Raw genomic sequence first — 19342 nt, 5'->3', positions numbered from 1 at the left:
CCCAGACCAAGGACTAATTTGCATCCACAAGCCACAGCCAGTAAGAAACCACCCTCGAGACAGTCGGACAAGTAGGGAATTTTACCCTCACACACCTGTAGGAGCAAGACTCCGCCTGTTTTGGCGGGAATGGAGTCGAAGAGGGGCAGAACAGTGGGTGATCACAGTATTAAGAGAAGGTTATGTGATCCCGTTTGTGCAAGATCCACCGCTGTCGAGTATTCCCTTCACTTTGATAGCATACTCACAGGGATCAGAAAGAGCTTTGGCTCTTGCCAGGAAGTAGAAGCCCTGATTTCCAAGGCCATAGAAATAGTGGAAGACATCTCACCGGGCTTTTACAACAGGCTGTTCGTAATCCCCAAGTTATCGGGGGGCTGGAGACCTGTCCTGGATGTGAGTGCACTCAATTTCATATGGAAACCAACCAGTCGGTCATGTCAGCTCTTCGATCAGGAGACTGGATGGTATCGCTGGACATGAAAGATGCATATTTCCATGTACCTATTCATCGGAGCTCCAGGAAATATCTACTGTTTGTTTTCAACGGCAGAGTTTATCAGTTCAGAGCGCTCTGTTTCGGACTTTCGACAGCCCCACAAGTATTTACTCGAGTCCTGGCCCCGGTAAGTCGATGGTTACATTTGATGGGAATCATATTTGCTTTTTATCTGGACGACTGGCTTCTAAGGTCCGACTCCAGTCTCCTGTGTGTGAGGGATTTAAATCGGACACTAATATTAACACAGCAACTGGGATTAGTAATGAATTTAGAGAAGTCACAGTTAGTACCGAGTCAGAGGATTCCATATTTGGGGAAGATTCTGGACTCACAAGTTTTCGGGTTTTTCTCTCCCCGAGGAGAATAGTCTTCCTTCTTGCGGCGGTACGGAAGCTGTTAAACCACTCGTCCTGCACGGCTCTGGAGTGGATGAGCCTGTTAAGGACTCTCGCTTCTGTGGAGACCTTTATTACACTTGGTCGCCTTCACATGAGGACGCTACAATTCTACCTAAAGGCCAGTTGGGATCGGAAAATTCAACCGGATTCGACTGTTATTCCGATCTCTGCGGAAATCAAGGAAGATCTTTGTTGGTGGTTGTCGGAGGAAAGAGCTCAGGAGGGTTTGTCCCTCGAAAGAGCGAACCCAGAGCTAGAATTTTATGCCGACGCATCGGACTAAGGATGGGGAGCCCTGTTGGGGAAAGAGAAGACATCAGGCATCTGGATGGAACAGGAGAGAGGTCTTCATATCAACATAAAGGAGCTGAAAGCAATTTTTCTTGGGCTTCAAAGTTTCACCCCTCTAGTCGAAGGGAAGAAAGTTGCGGTGTTCTCGGACAACACCACAGCGCTGTCATACATAAGGAAACAGGGAGGGACACATTCGTTCTCCCTGTACAGAATGACGGAGCATCTTCTGTGGGCGAATTCGCACAAAGTGACTCTTCCCCAGGTATGTGCAAGAGAAGCTCAACGTTTTAGCATACAAACTCAGTCGTGCGCATCAGGTTCTTATGACGGAGTGGACATTGGATATCAGAGTTTGTCAGGATCTGTGGCGGTTGTGGGGACAACCAACGATAGACCTCTTTGCAACGTCCAGGAACAACAGGCTTCCTCTTTTCTGTTCTCCGGTTCCGGACCCGTTAGCCTGGAAAACGGATGCAATGCTTCTCGACTGGTCAGGTCTGAATGTTACACATTTCCACCATTTGCGATGATCAGAGAGGTATTAAACAAGTTCCAGAGTCGAATGTTACGATGACTAATAGCTCCGTTTTGGCCCAGAAAAGAGTGGTTCTTGGATCTCCTGAGGATGTTAGTTGACTTCCCCAGGCTTCTGCCACAAATTCCATCGCTACTCAAACAGCCCCATTTCGACAGAAATCACCAAGGGTTGTCGTATCTCACTCTGACAGGATTACAGACTGTCCGGGACCTGGTCAGAGCGAAAGGTTTTTCAAGAAGAGCGGCAGAGGCTATTGCTAACTGTAGAAGAGTCTCTTCGGCCAAACTCTATCAGTCAAAATGGGGAGTTTTTAGAAATTGGTGCAGAGAAAGTCACACAACTTCTTCTAAAACCTCTATACAAGAGATAGCAAACTTCCTAATATATCTGAGAGACGTTAGGAAGTTATCGACATCGACAATAAAAGGATACAGATCCATGTTGGCGTCAGTTTTTAAACATAGAAACTTAAATGTATCTAATAAGTCGGACATCAGCGACTTGATTAATCTTTTGAGTCCTCTAGGACAAGGAGATCAGGTTTAGTGGACTGGAATTTAGACGTAGTATTGTCCTGGCTCTCTTAAGCAAATTTTGAACCTCTTAATTCGAGATCTTTGTAGGATCTTACTAAGAAGCCGTTATTCTTAGTCACCTTAGCTTCAGCTGGTAGAATCAGCGAGCTGCAAGCAATGAGTAAAGAGATAGGATTCACACAAGACGAAGCTGTGTGTGCCTATACTCAGGATTTTTTAGCGAAGAATGAAGATCCTTCGAGACCATGGCCTTGTTTCTTCTCCATTCGAAGCTTGTCAGGATTAGTAGGAGAAGAGGACGAAGAACGTTCTTTGTGTCCGGTGAGAGCACTGAAATTTTATATTCATAAAACAGAGGCTTTGAGAGGAAGTTCAAACCGATTGTGGTGTTCGGTTAAAGATCCGAGCCGTCCTATGTCTAAGAACGCAATTTCGTTCTTTTTAAGGAGCCTGATTCAGGAAGCACACACGTCAGTAAGAGATCAGACTCTACAGGTGTGTAAAGTTAAAGCCCACGAGGTTAGGGCAGTAGCACTTCCATGGCTTTTAGACATAATACGTCGCTAGCATCTATTTTGCAAGCTACGTTCTGGAGGTCGATATCGGTTTTTGCTCTCCATTACCTGAAGGATATGGAAGCAACGTTTGATAATTGTTGTCATTTAGGACCTTTGTCGGTGATGGGCATGGTGTTGGGAAAGTAAGCATAGGGGGATTCGGTCCAATTCCCCTTCCTTTTGACTATCTCTTCGTCTTGATTAGAAGGTGGTCGAGTTTTGGGGAAGCCTGGGGGTACACGGTACCAGGAGTACCCTCCAGTTTTTATGGTAGGGTTTGGTTTATTTTTATTATGGTTATGTGTAGGTGATGGTCTTTGATTGTTATTTTAATCTGGTCATAGCCCAGGGCAAGGGCGAATATTATTTCATTCTGATCAACCATCAGTGAATCCTCATGGTTGCAGAATACCCACTAGTAGTAGGAACGATCCTGGCCACTACTGCCACGTTCCCTACAAGTGACGAGAGCACCGACCAGAGGCAGTATTCTCCTGCAGCTGCTCTCTCACGAGGTAAGGTACTACAACAGTCTTGCAATGTGAGTTTTTTCTTGTTTGCATTAAAAGTCCATATACCCACCAGCCGGGTAATGTGGATTCAGCTATGTAATTGTTCAGTAAGTTTCATGTGTGAAAATGGTATTTTCATGTATGACACTTACCTGGCAGGTATATATATAGCTATATCCTCTGTTGCACTGGCAGAATTTTCAAAACTCGGGGCAACCGTTAGATCACTGGTAGTTCAGGTGATCGCCACCCCGTTCCCGTGGCGCTGGCGCTCGGAACCATTCTCATTTTCATCAGATTTTCTCTGCCAGCCGAACCGTCAACATCGTTGAGGGTCCCTGCTAGAATTTCGAGCTCGTTTGCTGACTTTTCGCTGTAGTATATGGACGGATGGTATCGTATTGGAAAGTTAGATTGGCAATCGCTTTTGGATTTTTCTTGAAATGTCTGATTCAGGTATTATGTTTAGTGTATGTGAGAAGGATATCTAGTGAGGCTACTGAAAGCTTTGGTAGACCCTCACACTGGGTGTAAGAAGTGTAGAGAGTTTGTGTGTACTTGAGAGAATAGGTGCAATGAGTGTGAGTATTTGACTGAGAAAGAGTGGAAAACTCTCACTAAAAATTTTGAAAGATTCAAGAAAGATCGTGTAGAAGATCAGTGTCTCGGAGTGATAGATCGGGTTCATCTAGCAAAGCCTTGAATGAATCAATCTCTGTTTCTTCTCCAGCTCCTTCCCAAGTAAAACCTGTAGTACCTTCTCCCCAGGTTTCTCCTGCGCCCGCTGCTGTATCTGAGGAGACGGCGATCAGGTACAGGAGGATTCACATATGTGAAAGTGTTTGCTGCCCTTGCTACGATAGGCGGTCAGATGCAGCGTTTATCGCATAAAGTGGGTGTATTTAATGTTAGTGAGAGTGTTGTGGAGGGGGCGGCTGACCGTCTCTCTCGTGCTCCTAGACCGCTTCCAAGTTCCCAGACCCAAGGGAGAAGGTATGTCGACAGTCGAAGGGAGGCAAGAGGGGTTTTCACACGATCAGTCGTCCCTTCAGGCAGTCCTGTTGTTGCGTCCCAGGCTGCAGCAGTACGCCATAGAAAAGGCGTTACTGGGAAGTGTTTGTCCTCCTCTGATAGCTCTACATCATGCAGGAAACGGCGCTATTTGGAGAAATCGCGTCCCCTCAAGAGGACATACAGACCATCCTCGTCTCAGGATGAACTTCGCTATGCTCAAGAAGGATAAAATAGTCCCGAGCGTCGAGTGCTGATGAGGACGCAATCCCCGTCAAGAAGAAGAGAATGTATTTTTCGAGAGAGGACGCAGGACGTTCTGTTGGCGGCTTTTCTCCAGTTAGAGACTCTCCTTCTTAGTCGTGGGTGCGCTCCCCTGTCTCCTCTCCGTCTCGTAGACCTCAGGACCGCTCTCCTCCTCGTCTCAGTTCTGCTCTTCTTCGTTCTCCTCCTTCTCGTGCGATCTGTCAGGAAGCGGACATTTAGAACTTGTTGAGAGAGATGCAGGCTAAGTTAGCCGATCTTGTCAAGTCTTGGGAAACGACCGATCAGCCTTCCTCCAGACGTAAAGACGAGTTTCTCCCCGTCAAGACCTCCAAGAGGACGCAAGACAAGATTTTGCCGCCTCCTTCTCGTCCTTCGTACTCTCGGGAAACAGGACACAGTTTGCCATTGAAGACAGACGATCGCTCAACAGCGCAGGACGCAAGAGGAAACTAGAAAAACGTCCGGTAAACGCAACTCATGCGGTGGACGCAAGACGCAGACGGCCGGACATTTACTTGTCCTCCTCCCCAAGACCGGGACTCTTCTCGTCAGGACGCGATCCCACAGTCTCATTCCAAACAAGTCTTGGAGCCGGATTCGGCTGCTAGTTTACAGCAGGACTTCGGCATCCAGGATGTTTCTTCAGCGGAAGAGGACGTAGAAGGCTTTATTTCTGAAGATGAGAGAAATGCGGAAGCGCCATCGTCGGTTTTTAAGAGACTAACGAATTGCCTCCTGTCTCGGTTCGAAGGGGAGTTCCAACCTTCAGCACTGTTGTCCCCCCATTCGCAGTATACGAGAACCAAAACCCCCTAGAAGTCCTCTTTCTTGAAGATGACTCTCTCCATCACGGCCAAGAAAGCGCTTCACCGGATTATTGCTTGGTTGAAGGAAAAGAGGGAAGCAGGGAAGACTTCTTTCTCCTTCCCTCCAGCCAAGTTGGCTTTGGAATCGGGAGTGTGGTATGCTACGGGGAAAAGTCTTGGCCTGGGAGTTCCTTCCTCCTCCCAGGGGTTCTTCTCCAATTTCGTTGACAGTTCTCATAGACATGCCTTACACTCGGCCAAGATTTGGTGGATGTCTTCGGAGTTTGACCATTGGTTGAAGGGCATTTTTTGGACTTTCGAAGTTTCCAACTTCCTCAACTGGTCTTTGGGGGCGTTGGCTCGTACCTTGGATGGTAAAGGCTCTACAGACTTAGGAGTTCCAAGGAGTATTATGTCCTGTTTGGACAAAGCCCTGAGAGATGGGACGAACGAACTGGCATTCCTCTTTGCGGATTTTCTAGCACTCTCAGAGTGTTCGAGTTTTTTTTACGATCTCCAAACACTTGGGCGAGACCACGGTCCAAAGTGAGCGAGACGAGAATCCCCGATAATTGTTACCACGACAATCAGGAACCTTGCCGAATGCTCGAATTCCTGGAATTTCTAGCATTTGGAAGAAGACGGCTGCTGAAGGAAGAATTTCTCACAGTATGCGACCAACCTGGAATAGAGAAGAATGGACGGGACCGTCCAGTTTGGCTTGAAATGTCTTCTTCGGTATTCTGTTCACCATTGAAGCTTTCCTTTGGGGAAGACTTCCCCTTCACTCTCTTGACTAGAGAACAAAGGCGGTCGATCTCCAATCCTTATTCTCATCCCTCGAGGGGAAAAGAATTTAGGATGGAGGTCGTTGTACAGAAACTTACAAAGATACTACGTATATTACCATCGCAACATGATTCTGTTATGCAGTTGAATTGTCCGGGATGTAGGCGCATGCCGTAGTTAACTCTACGGATTGTGACTGAGACTACGAGTATCTTAATTGAACTGCAACTCGGGGCTGCATGCAAACTCCCAGGAGTTACCAGTTTCGATTTTAGATAATTGGTATTGTCACGACAACACCAAATAAGCTTTTGTATTTACCGAAATCCGTTTCGTTTAAATGTAATTGTTCAAGCGTATTTTTATGCTCGATGGTTCTAGCCGAACGCATTCCGTCGTGGAATGGGTTACCTGGCAACTCAGGATGACGAGTCAGCGAGAGCTACTGTGTATTGAACTGCCTGATAGCAGCTCAGTAGCAGCTAGCTCTCCGGGATGCACGGTCGGTTATGTCTCTCCCCTGCATTGATTGACTACCGAACCGTATCTCTGTCCAACAATCACGGACTTAGGTCTCTGATTAACGGGGATTCTCGCATACTTGAATGCTGTGAGGCTCTATGTCATCGCCTTTGACATTGCGAGAATTTTTAACAGAGATATCTCTTGGACTCTGTCATCTTTCTGTTTACTGCACGGTAACAGAAGGCTGTACTAGTCTCCAGCTGCATCGCAATGCGATAATGCAAATGATTTTTGCAGACATCTGAGTTCGTCTTCAAAATGTCTCGTATTCGTGGGTGTGCAATTGTTCATTGTTCACCCCGAATTAACAGATGTATTGGAAGACATCGCCTACTCCTCTACCTGTCAGCTCTACTTCCAAATGTTCAGCCCATGAGAAGCAGTTCTTCAGGCAATACTTCCCTGTGTTTTCATTACTGAAAAGCGCCCCGATTTCATTGCAACTACGACTCCTCACCGGACAGCAATGAAATAGCGGTTAGCGTTTTCAGCCATTTGTAAGCCCAGGTTCAGAATCTTGAGAATTCTTCTCTCGATTAGGCTGTGAAGACGTAGGTTGGATTCTCTGTACACCTTTGTCTTCAACGTCACTTAGTGTTGTTTCTCCTTAGCTGAGATTCAACTATGCTATGAGATGTCTTGCCATCGGGGACCTCGGTCTCTAAAAGGCAATTGACTTTCGCCTGTTGGGCTCATGCCTTTAGAGAAGCATCTCCTCGCCGTCTGGCATCGGCGACAAACAAATACGATTTGTTTAGTCTCTCGGCATAACCCTTTTAGGGCGAAGGTCAAGTGACTTGCTCGGATGCTTGGGCAACTTGCCTCACTACCAAACGCAGTCAGTCAGCAGCTGTCATAGCGCCCGAGTCAGTTACGAACTTCGCCGTGGGCTTAGTTCGGTTGTTCCAGATCAATCATTACTTCGTTCTAATGGCTTGTCCCAGTACCCATACCATCGACACCCACCATGGAGTGTCGGTTTCCTATCCACTACCGAGAAGTAGAACTTCACTGCATGGGGATAGAAGAATGCGATTGGACGGGTCTGGATGCTTACGCCTTTCCCCCATTCAAGGTTTTAGGAAAGGTCATGAAAAAGTTCAGGGAGAGTTACGGGACAAGACTTACTCTCATATCTCCCTACTGGCCGGCCCAAAATTAGTTCACAGAGGTACTAGAATGGACAGTGGACACACCAAGAACACTGCCCGCAAGAGTAGATACACTCAAACAACTTCACTTCGACAGGTTTCACAAGAACACCCTCTCTCTGGGTCTGACTGCGTTCAGACTATCGAAAGACTTGTCCAAGCGAGGGGGTTTTCTAGAGAAGCGGCCAAAGCAGTGGCTAGAGCGCGAAGAGCCCCAAATGTGATGTACCAGTCGAAGTGGGAGACCTTCCGTAGTGGGCAAGAAGCAGAAGGTTTCTTCATCCAGTACCTCTGTGACCCAAATTGCAGACTTCTTCCTGTATTTGAAGAAGGAAGCAGGTTTGTCAAATCAAACGGTCAAAGGATACAGAAGTATTCTGGCCGCAGTGTTTAGACACAGGCTTAGATATTTCCAATGACTTGGATCCTAGAGACATCGTTAGGTCTTTTGAAACAAGGAAGGAGCGTCAATGCAGAGCCCCTTCTTGGAATCTGGATATCGTACTGAAGTTCTTAGGCACTAATAAGTTTGAGCCTATAAGTAAGGCGTCTTTGAGAGATATCTCCATGAAGACCATCTTTTTAGTTGCTTTGGCCACGGCTGAAAGAATTAGCGAACTTCAGGCGATTAATAAAGATATAGGCTGGAAACACAACAAGGAAGTGTGCACGTTGCAGGAGGACTTTGGCCAAGAACGAGAACCCATCTAATCCTTGGCCAAGGTCCTTTAAAATTATGGGTCAGTCCAACCTTGTGGGTCAGGAACAGGAAAGAGTTCTTTGTCCAGAAAGGGCTTTGCGCCATTATGTGGAAAGAACCAAAAGTATTAGAGGCACCTCAGGATCTCTTTGGTGTTCAGTGAAGAGCCTAGTAGACCCATGACGAAATGCTATCATCTTCTTCCTAAGTGAACGATTTAAAGAAGCACATATGCTTTGCCAAAGGGACTACTAAAAGTCAAGGCGCACGAAGTTAAAAGTGGTAGCTACGTCCTTAGCATTCAAGAAAAATATGGCCCTCAAGAATTTTATAGAGACGACGTTTTGGAGGACCAATTCAGTTTTTGGCCTCCCATTATCTAAGAGACGTCAAGACAACTTTTGACAACTGTCAAACGTTGGGCCCTTATGTGTCCTCAGGGGTAGTATTGGGCAAAAGACTTTCCACCCCACCCCATAACCTACTTACATGCTAGGGGGTTTTTAATTAGGTTATAGTGTTTTTATGGTTGTCTGAGAGGGTATATTCCCTCTTCAGTCTTTGAAGTCGATTTGTTAGTGATGGTGTGTGTGTGTGTGGTTCAGGTGGTCTAACAATTCCTAGCATGAATGCCCATGGTAAGAGAGGGCTAGGGTTTTCTGTTAACGCATTGGTCACGTCCAGTTGTCAGACCCTTTTGATAGCTTCTTCATCATTCAGGTCACGTCCTAGTTGAGAGCTACTAAGGTTAAGCAGGCTAAGAGGCAGGACCTATGAAGTCAGCTACCTTAGCAGGTAAGGAATCAAGGGGTACTTTAAAATTTATTTTAAGTTTTAAACTCTAACGATGTTGCTGTTTTTGACCCACCTCCAAATGTGTCATTCAGCTATATATATACCTGCCAGGTAAGTGTCATACATGAAAATGATGTTATTATGATAACACAAAGTTTCATGTATACTTGCCTGGCAGGTATATATAATTAAATTCCCACCCTCCTCCCCTCAGGAGACAGGGTTCAGAGAAAATCTGATGAAAAAGGGAATGGTTCCGAGCGCCAGCGCCACGGGAACGGGGTGGCGATCACCTGAACTACCAGTGATCTAGCGGTTGCTGCGAGTTTTGAAAATTCTGCCAGTGCGACAGAGGATATAGCTATATATATACCTGCCAGGTAAGTACGTATACATGAAACTTTGTTATATCATAATAACGTCATTTTTATAATAAAATAAGGTTTCACACATACCGAACAATAAAGCCGTCCCTCCTCCCCACAGGTGGACGGGGCGGCTCAACGAATTGTCAAGCAAAGCTCAGTAGTATCGGGGATCCCCGAAAGTGGGCGGGGTTGTATCACCTACACGTCAGCAGCGCTGTTAGCGCCGAGAAATTTGGGATTTCGACTGCCGTCAGGTAAGAAGCGTATAGCTATGTAATTGTTCGGTAAGTATGTGTGAAACCTTATTTTATTATAAAAATACCATTTTACAAAGAGCGTCACATGCTTATTTTAGTACGTATGGGGCTTTCATATATCACATTATGTTGACGAAACTTCAATCTTTTGAATGGCATGCTTAGAGTTGTAATTGTATTCTTGTTTCACCAATTAAATATCGAATGAATAAGACCCGTCCAGCGTGATGATGGTGGATTGTCCTTGATTTTTTACCCTACTAAGAGCAGTTGGTAAAACAAGACTAGGGGAAACAACCGACTGTGTATTTCTACAGAAGCAGTCCACACGGACTGCAAGGAACGTAACTGCGGATACGACATCCACTAGGGATTGAGCCGTCCAGTGTATTTCGCCATGTTTAGTACTGGCACCTGGGGGTTTAATTACAGTCGTCCGAATAAATATTACTTAAGATTCTTGTTCAGTAGGTAAAACTGCATAGAAAAACCGCAACTGCCATAGTCTAGGCCGCCGTGGATAAGTACCCGGGACTACCACCGACTGGACTACCCGAGCCACTTTCTACCGCGTTTGAGGCCACCCTCCCAAAAAGTACTTTAACACGTCCTGGCACCGGAGATGGTCATCAGTCATGAGTTGTAGGTGGTGGGAGCAGGAGCTCGAGACCTCTGCTCTCCTTTCGAAGTAAATATTTTCTCCAAAGTTAGAAATTGAGGCCATATTTTAAGATTAAACAGAGGGTAATGAAAAGTCTGCCTCTACGCAGTGCACACTACCTCCAAGACGCTTTTGAAATTTTTACTTATAACTGAATATTTAGAAGATTGATGTCATTTCGATGTTTGCGGAGTCACTTGTGTCAACAAACTTCCCATTTCCTGTGCTAAATCCGCACACCACTTGTACCCATAGATGCTGGGGCACTTTCATCACAAAAATCCTAAACAACGACTGCCAACCACTACTTTTTTAAGGAAACTACGATTTTTGGTAGAAGAAGAAGAAGAAGAAGCATGCACTAGGTAATTATTTAGATAGATAGTTAAACGGCAGTATAAGGTCATGAATTGCATAAATATTTTTATATATTCATGATTATTAATTTGAAAATATTCGTTGTTGACAAAGTAACTAGATTCCTGACTTAAATATCAACAGTTTTACTTGTGAACTGTACCTACGGCATTCCTCGCGGTCTTCAATTGTTTACCAGTGTTGCCAATTGGTATGTGTTTATCCTCCAAACAGGGTATTAATTAGACTTACACAAAACTGGGGAAATAAGTGAAATTAGCATATCTATTTGTAGTATATATACATATTAGAGCAATTTTATGATTATTGCATTACTATGACAACTGGAATTCATGGAAACAGTTTGTAAATGCATTGGCATATGTGTGAAGCTCCACTAGATTGGCAATGATGAGTCATTTTGTCAGCGTCTGCTCGTATGTACTTAGAAATAATCTGTAATTTTTTGGGATTAATTTGGTTGCAAAAAATGGATAATAGACATGAATTAAATAAATCTTTTGAAGTAACAAAGTAAAGTTATACTAAATAATGAGTAAAGTAAACAATTAAGGGAATAAAGCTTTGCACCTCATAAACCGTGTACTCGTGTGCTACCCATAACTGTGTTTGTGGAGTGAGTGCTTAGGAACCAGGAACCACAACATAGTTCAAGTGCAATTTGGAGTGAATTAAGACCAAAATGTGTATAATTACAGTCAAATAAGCAATGTGGAGTTTCAGTTGTGATGGTAGTGAGGATAAAACCACCAGTTACAAGGTAAAAATGAATTTCAGTGCAAACCATGACCCCGGGAATAAGATGTTTCATATCTTTCACTAATATAGGCAACAAAATGTTTTATTGTGCTGATTACAAGTGCAATCTTGAGTAAGATCACTAAACTTTACATACTATATACTCTAACATTGTTCAAATGAGTGCTGGGAAAGCTGGGAAAGATAGTTGCTTGGCTGTGGTTACGAATGACACCTCAGTCGGTGGACGCCATATTGGATTTCAAAACTGCGTTGTAAACATATTTTACGAAGAGCTCGCATGATTATTTTAGTTTACATAGCACTTTCATAAATCACATTATGTTGATGAAACTTCAATCTTTTGAGTGGTATGCTTTAAGATCTCATTCTATTCTTGTTGCACCAATTAAATATCGAGTGAATAAGGCTGAGCCACGTGATGACGATGGATCCACTGAGGTGTTTCCCTCTGGTTTGGTAACTGCCAGTTTACATGAAAAATACTAGATGCCTTGTTTAATAGTACCAGCCACTTTGGTTGAGCATTAAACCACAGACAAAAGATGGTAAATAACATAAACAAAGACAAAAATTAAAATACACAAACAAAATTAAAAGTATAAGTGAGGCTGTAAATACTATAATGATCAGTTTTGCCAGGTGGTCTGTTTTGTATGCACAGGCAGACCCCAGTTATAAGCAATCCAGTTTTACTGTGGTGCTTATTTAGTGATGATAATAACTTAATTTTTGGAGCCGATATGAGCCTATCCTGGTTATCAGCACTGATCCTCACTTATCGATGCCAAGCCTCAGTATTCAGCAGCTTAGAGCCTCTGTAGGTGGAAACACCGCAGTAGATCCATCATCAATGCGTGAATCAGCCTTATTCACTTGATATTTAATTGGTGAAACAAGAATACAATTACATCTTGAAGTATACCATTCAAAAGATTGAAGTTTCGTCAACATAATGTGATACATGAAAGCGCCATACAAACTAAGATAAGCATATGAGGTCTTCGTAAAATATGTATTCAAGGCAGTTTTGAAATCCAATATGGCGGCAACCGCGTGAGGTGCCATTCATAAGTGCAGCGGAGCCACCATCTTTCCCAGTTTTCCCAGCACTCATTTGAACAATGTTAGCATATATATGTAATGTTTATTGATCTTACTCAAGAATGCAGTTGTAATCAGCACAATGAAACAACATTTTGTTGCCTATATTAATGAAAGTATGAAAATTCTTATTCCCGGGGTCATGGTTTAAACTGAAATTCATTTTTACTTTGTAATCAGTGGTTTTATCCTTACTGCCATCACAGCTGAAACTCCATAGTGCTTATTTGATTGCAATTATTCATGTTTTGGTCTTAATTCACTCCACATTGCACTTGAACTACGTTGCTGTTCCTGGTTCCTAAGTGCTCACTCCAAAAACACAGTTGCGGGCAGCACGTGACTGTTCACGGTTTATGAGGTGCAAAGCTTTATTCTCTTAATTGTTTACTTTGCTTATTATTTAGTTCAGCTTTACTTTGTTACTGCAAAATGTTTATTTAATTTAAGTCTATTATCCATTTTTTGCAACCAAATTAACCCCAAAAATTACAGATATTTCCAAAGTAGATACGAGCAAACGGCAAAATGACTCATCGTTGCCAATCTAGTGGAGCTTTATAAACTGTTTCCATGAATTCTAGTTGTCATAGTAATGCAATAATGATAAAATTGCTCTAATATGTATATTTACTACAAATAGATACGCTAATTTCACTTATTTCCCCTGTTTTGTGTAAGTCTTATACCCAGTTTGGAGGGTAAACACATACCAATTGGCAACACTGATAAACAATAGAAGAGTGCGAAGAACGCCTTAGCAAATATCAACAGCAAAACTGTTGATATTTGAGTCAGGAAACTAGTTACTTTTTCAACAACGAATATTTTCAAATTAATAATCGTGAATATATAAAAAATTTATGCAATTCATGACCTTATACTGCCGTTTAAATATTTATTTAAATAATTATCTAGTGCACGCTTCTTCTTCTTCTACCAAAATATCGTAGTTTCCTTGGATAAGTCGTGGTTGGAAGTCATTGTTTACGATTTTTGTGATGAAAGTGCCCCAGCATCTATGGGTACAAGTGGTGTACAGATTTAGCACATGGAATGGGAAGTTTATTGACAAAAGTGATTCTGCAAACATCGAAATGGCGTCAATCTTCTAAATATTCGGAGTTGTAAGTAAAAATTTCAAAAGCGTCTTGGAGGTATGTGTGCACTGCATAGATCCAGACTTTCATTAACCTCTGTTTAATCTTAAGATATGACCTTAATTTCTAACTTTGGAGAAAATACTTACTTCGAAAGGAGAGTAGATGTCTCGAGCTCCTGCTCTCACCACCAACAACTCATGACTGATGTCCATCTTCAGTGTCAGGACATGTTAAAGTACTTTTTCGAAGGGTGGCTTCACACACAGTGGAAACTGGATCCGCTAGTCCAGTCAGTTGTTTCCCCTATTTGGTGCCAATAACTGAGGATCAGCGATTTTATCTCCGATGTTCAGTTATCAGCAATTTTGGATTATTGTCACATATGGTTTAGCAATTATTACCAGAAATATGCAGAGCAATAAGTGACTTGAATGTAGCCATATGTGATGCTGTAAAGTTTAATTCTTCTTCAGCAGGATTTTAATATCAAGCAAATGGTAGCCTTTTTGTTTTGTTTTTTCCATAGGGAACATGAGGGGCTTATAAATAAATTATATATATAGTATATGAATAAATTCCATATATAGTATATAAGAATAACAGGGTATTCTAAGTCAGATGTTATTTTGAAAGAGTTCCACTAGTCAACTTGTAGGATATTGTTAGGAAGTATTAGCAATTTATAGTGCATGCACCATGCCCAAATGATTGTGCATTTTATAATTTTAAAATAATTTTAGTCAGGGAACTTTTCAAGGAGAGTAAGACCTGTGGATGGAGTTAGGTTAAGAAATGCAGGCTCTCCTTCCTCCGTTTGCTCACTTAACTCCTTGTAGTCAGCCTCCTCTTCCTTCTCAGGAAAGAGGTCTTTGAAGTCCTCTCACAAGAAGTTCCATCAGACTACAAGTGAGCGCTTGCCTCCTGCATGTGGGATGTCTGCTGTAGGTAGGGGCAACAGAATTTCACATGTGGAAGGCTTCTGCAGTATGATACACTTCAGTCGGAATGAAACTCATGCACATGATTGTGCATGCATTTTTGGTTTTCCTGGTTCATCCAGGAGATCCATTGTAAGTGTGTTGATGGGTTGCATAGCCTTTTTATTTTAAATTGGTCTCAGAGAACTGGGGATTCCTTGTTCTTGTTCATAAGTTTGTGAGGAACTCAAAACATCTTCAGTTTTTGACAAGATTTGAGAATCTATTATATTGGAGACCCAACATCTTGAGCCAAAGTGTCAGGGTGACTGTATACTGGCAGGTACAAGGTATCCAGAACATAATGCAATAGAGCAGATGTTGGTTAAACTCCCTGGGATTTTACAGCCAACTTTTTTCTAGCACCATAAGTGTTCAGAGATTGGCGTCCAGTGTTAGAAGTATCAAGACTGGCAACTCTGTGTTTTTCCCAATTTTCTATGGAATTGTGTTTTTCCCCATTTTTTATGGTAAAGTTTTTTTCCCATAGGGAACAGTGTCTTTAGGGAGAAAGAATTCTTCTCTACTTAGGCATCTGTTTTATGTTGACTAATTGTTTCAACGGGATTCCAAGGGCCAAGGATCTGTTGCTTCATCTGGCACAGTCACAGTGGATTATGATTTTTAGTAGTCTTATTCCCTGACATGTTTTCAGTCCATTCTCTATCTGGGGATGAGGACATACTTCTCTGTTGAAGAGACTTCTTATTTCTTCTCTAAGAATACTAGCCTTCAAGGAAGCCTCCAACGAGGCAGTGGCTCTCTGTAGGGATAATCTGCAGAATTGGAGAATCTTTCATAATATCAGGGCTCAGGAGATGAGCAATTCTCATGTCTTGCTTATGCATCATATGTGCCTAATGCTTTTTAGGCTTCAATACTGAGCATATGTGGGACCAGTTTTTGAGTTTGGCCCCTGCTGTATGCTTACTGGATAATGGTTATGATCATTTGCAGTCTGCTTTCATTAGGTTCAATTGTTTTTGTCCACAACTACAAAAGCAGTCCAGTTGTTGTAAGGGCAGGGTCTTTGCCACTATTATTATTATTATTGTTATTATTATTATATATATATATGTCTCTCTCTCTCTCTCTCTCTCTCTCTCTCTCTCTCTCTCTCTCTCTCTCTCTCTCTCTCTCTCTCTGCCAGACATCCTCGGGCTGGGAAGCTGAGGGTGGACTGATCTTGGAGCGGTGTCCGTCCTCGTTTATATTTGGAGTTGACAGCAGGGGGTCTGCGCCATGCTGATCTACTATTGGCTGGTGGCGGTAGGTCTTCGTTTTCATTGGTGGCTTGAACCGCGTCTCAAGCCACTTTCCACGCGTTGATGGTCGCGATACTGTAAGTCCTGCAGCCGCCTTGACCTCCTTAGCGGCGCGGTTACGTCGATGGGCATTTCGCTATGCTGCGGGACATCACGGCTAACTTGATTATGGTTGGCTGCAGGAGTATCTCGTTCGGGGGCGTTGTCTTCCGTGGAGTTGTCGTGCTCGGTGGTCTCATTGTTGGTGGCAGGTCTTCTCATACTCGTAGGGAGGAGAAATTCTTCCTGCGTCGTATTTAGTGTAGGTTTCACTTGCTGGATGAGAAGCGCCTCCAGCAGGCGTAACCGACGGGCATCAAGGGCCTTCCCGATGATCTTCGTGTTTTGGATGATCACATCCCGGGAGATGGCCTCTTGATGTTTGGTGCGTGCGTGATTCTTGATAGCCCCCTCTTGGGCGTGGCATGAGTCTCTCTTCGACAGGCGCATGGTAGTCATACCAACGTAGGCGCCGCTGCAACCGTGGACTGGGCATGTATACTGGTACACCACATGCGTCTGCTTCAGGGGGTCTCGTACCTGTGGAGAGGGGTTATTTTTCATAATAAGGTTGCGCGTCCTCCGATTCTGGTAGTAGATATTTGGGCCGTTATTTTTGTGTCGTCGGTCGGGGATACATTTTCAGAAATAATTTTCTTGACTGAGTCCTCTTCTTCACGGTAATGTGAACTCATGAAGGCTTTATAATACAGCTTGATATTATCCTGGGGGCGGGGTTGCGGGCTCTCACTACCGTACCATTTCTCCAGGGCTGTACGGACTTCTCTGCTTATTAATTTATTTGAATACCCGTTATTTACGAGTACTTGGGAGGCGCGGTTGAGTTCCTGATGAGTGTCCTGCCAGGTCGAGCAGTGGGAGAGGGCTCTCCTGACAAAGGCCCTGACGGTCGTGCTTTAGAATCTGGCGGGGCACTCGCTGTCACCGTTGAGGCAAAGTCCTAGATTGGTTTTCTTTGTGTAGACGAAAGTACGGAGGCCGTCTTCCGTCTTACTCACAAGTACGTCGAGGAAGGGGAGCCGATCGTCGGTGCTGTATTCAACCGTGTAATTCAGCACGCTGCACTGTTGAAATGCCTGACGGAGGGCTTCTACCTCATTCTCAGTGTCTACTTGAACAAAGATGTCGTCGATATATCATCCATATCTGCGGGGTTGCTGCATCTTAGCGAAGACTCGTTCCTCCACGGTTCCCATGTAAAAGTTAGCGAAGAGTACCCCCAGTGGGGAGCCCATCGTTACGCTGTCATTTTGGTGGTACATCTGTCCACGGTGGGTGGAGAAAGGGGCCTTCTTCGTGCAGATCTCCAGCAGCGTACTGAGCGAGGCTTTGGGTATGTTGAGGGGCGCTGTCGACTGACTCTTGTAGACACGCTCAAGGATAATGATGCAGAAATTGGTTGGGATTTGGTGATCTCTTACCCTATAAACCTATGCAAGCAAGTTGGGTGACTCACCGTTAGTTCTAGTGACAATTCATGCTCTCATGATGTACCCTTACAGAACTAGCTTTATGAAAAGTATTTGTGTTTATGATCAGCTACCAAAGTACAAGTAGCAATTGTGGTTTTTGTAAGACATGCTTGCATTAAAATAATATCCCAGACTAAGGCCATCACAGGCATTTTCCTGCATGAGTATTTGTGGTATTAGATATTATTGCCTGTAATATCAATGCCATGGGAACAGTGGCCTTAGGACCTTCATGGGTATATGGTATATAGTAGATAAATATTTCTGTAATACGTATCTGCTTGCTTATGTCTGGTACTGCTCCTGTCCATCTCCACCTGATTTGATCATATTATTGACTCCTCATATCTTGGTCATCGGCCTCAGACCAACACAATTTCCCTTAGAGAGCTTCTAGTATGGAGCAGAAAACCTTCAATGGTCAAAGGAGTAAAGTAGATAGTCTATTGCCAGTTGCACATCAGTCACAAACTATACGAATAACCAGCAGCTTTTACTGGTAATCAGGCCTGATTAAAGGAATGAAAACCAGCATCTCTTTTACCAAAGAAGGGAACATTCATGGGACAATGCAGAAGGATAACCTGGAGCAGAGGACACAGTGCCAGCATCTCTCCCTTTAAGCTTTAAACTGTATAAAGACTGTGAAGGAAGGGGAGAGCAGGAGGAGCATAGATGAAACCACATCCACTCATCCCACACTACCACTTTGTTTCCCAAACATGAAGTTTCATAATAGAGGTTGCTGGCCTTGTCACTGCTGCGTACATATACATAGTATTACAGGCCTTATACAGCATGTTTAATTCTTTCTTCATCTTAAGGCCTAAAAGAAAAGCTCAGGTGCCAAATACCAACTTTATGATCCTCAGTTCGAAAGTATAGCAGCTGGTAACCACAGGAAACTTATCACTTTCCACAAATAACATGCCATATAAAAGTTTGAATTACAAATAGTATATAACATATGTAATTTGTTCTATAGATGTAGATCTCTTAATTTTACTTGGAGTGCCCCCTCCGTCACATCCCTTCTAACAACACGTTTGGGTCACCGAAACATTAATAAAGTAAATGCTATAAAAAGTAAGTGGACTTTATATTCGGATATTTTTTACTAATCTGTCGGCTACAGCATTACTCATTACTGCTGTTGTTTGGCAATTTAAAACATCCCTTTACAAAGTGTGGCATCATTGGTAGGTAACAAATATTTTCCTTAATTTTTTTTTTCTCACTTCAGGTGTGTAGGAAGCCAAGAGTTTACATAGATGACCCTGGGGACCATGAACCATGACACCGACAGAGATGATCTCATACAGGTAAAGTAATTTTCTCCATGTAAATTGATCAGTGTCATAAGGTGCAAGCAGGATAGAAGCCAAATACATACTGGGTTGAGGGTTCACAAGTGGGTTGTATCATATCATAACTAATTGTAATGCTAAAAATTCTTAACATTGCATTATCTGATGTAAAAGGTAAGGTTGTATCAGTTGATTGTAACCAGCCCACTGTACTAGTTGAGTACCTTGTGTTTCACACAACATATCTAAC

General features: G+C 43.3%; 1 protein-coding gene across 2 annotated transcripts in view; it reads left to right on the top strand.

Annotated features, from left to right (window-relative positions):
- The window catches only part of LOC135198521 (inositol hexakisphosphate kinase 3-like), an 80149-nt gene that overhangs the window by 5275 nt on the left and 55532 nt on the right, over window positions 1-19342 (top strand). For both annotated transcript variants that reach the window (XM_064226176.1, XM_064226177.1), the window contains one exon: window positions 19029-19107. In XM_064226176.1, coding sequence (XP_064082246.1) covers window positions 19057-19107 — 51 coding nt within the window. In that variant the 5' untranslated portion in view covers window positions 19029-19056. The remainder of the gene's footprint in view (window positions 1-19028; window positions 19108-19342) is intronic.

The sequence above is a fragment of the Macrobrachium nipponense genome, chromosome 22 (genome assembly GCF_015104395.2).
Source record: "Macrobrachium nipponense isolate FS-2020 chromosome 22, ASM1510439v2, whole genome shotgun sequence".
Classification (NCBI taxonomy): Eukaryota; Metazoa; Arthropoda; class Malacostraca; order Decapoda; family Palaemonidae; genus Macrobrachium; species Macrobrachium nipponense.
Note: the sequence above shows the minus strand (reverse complement) of the source record. Positions and strands in the feature narration are given on the sequence as shown.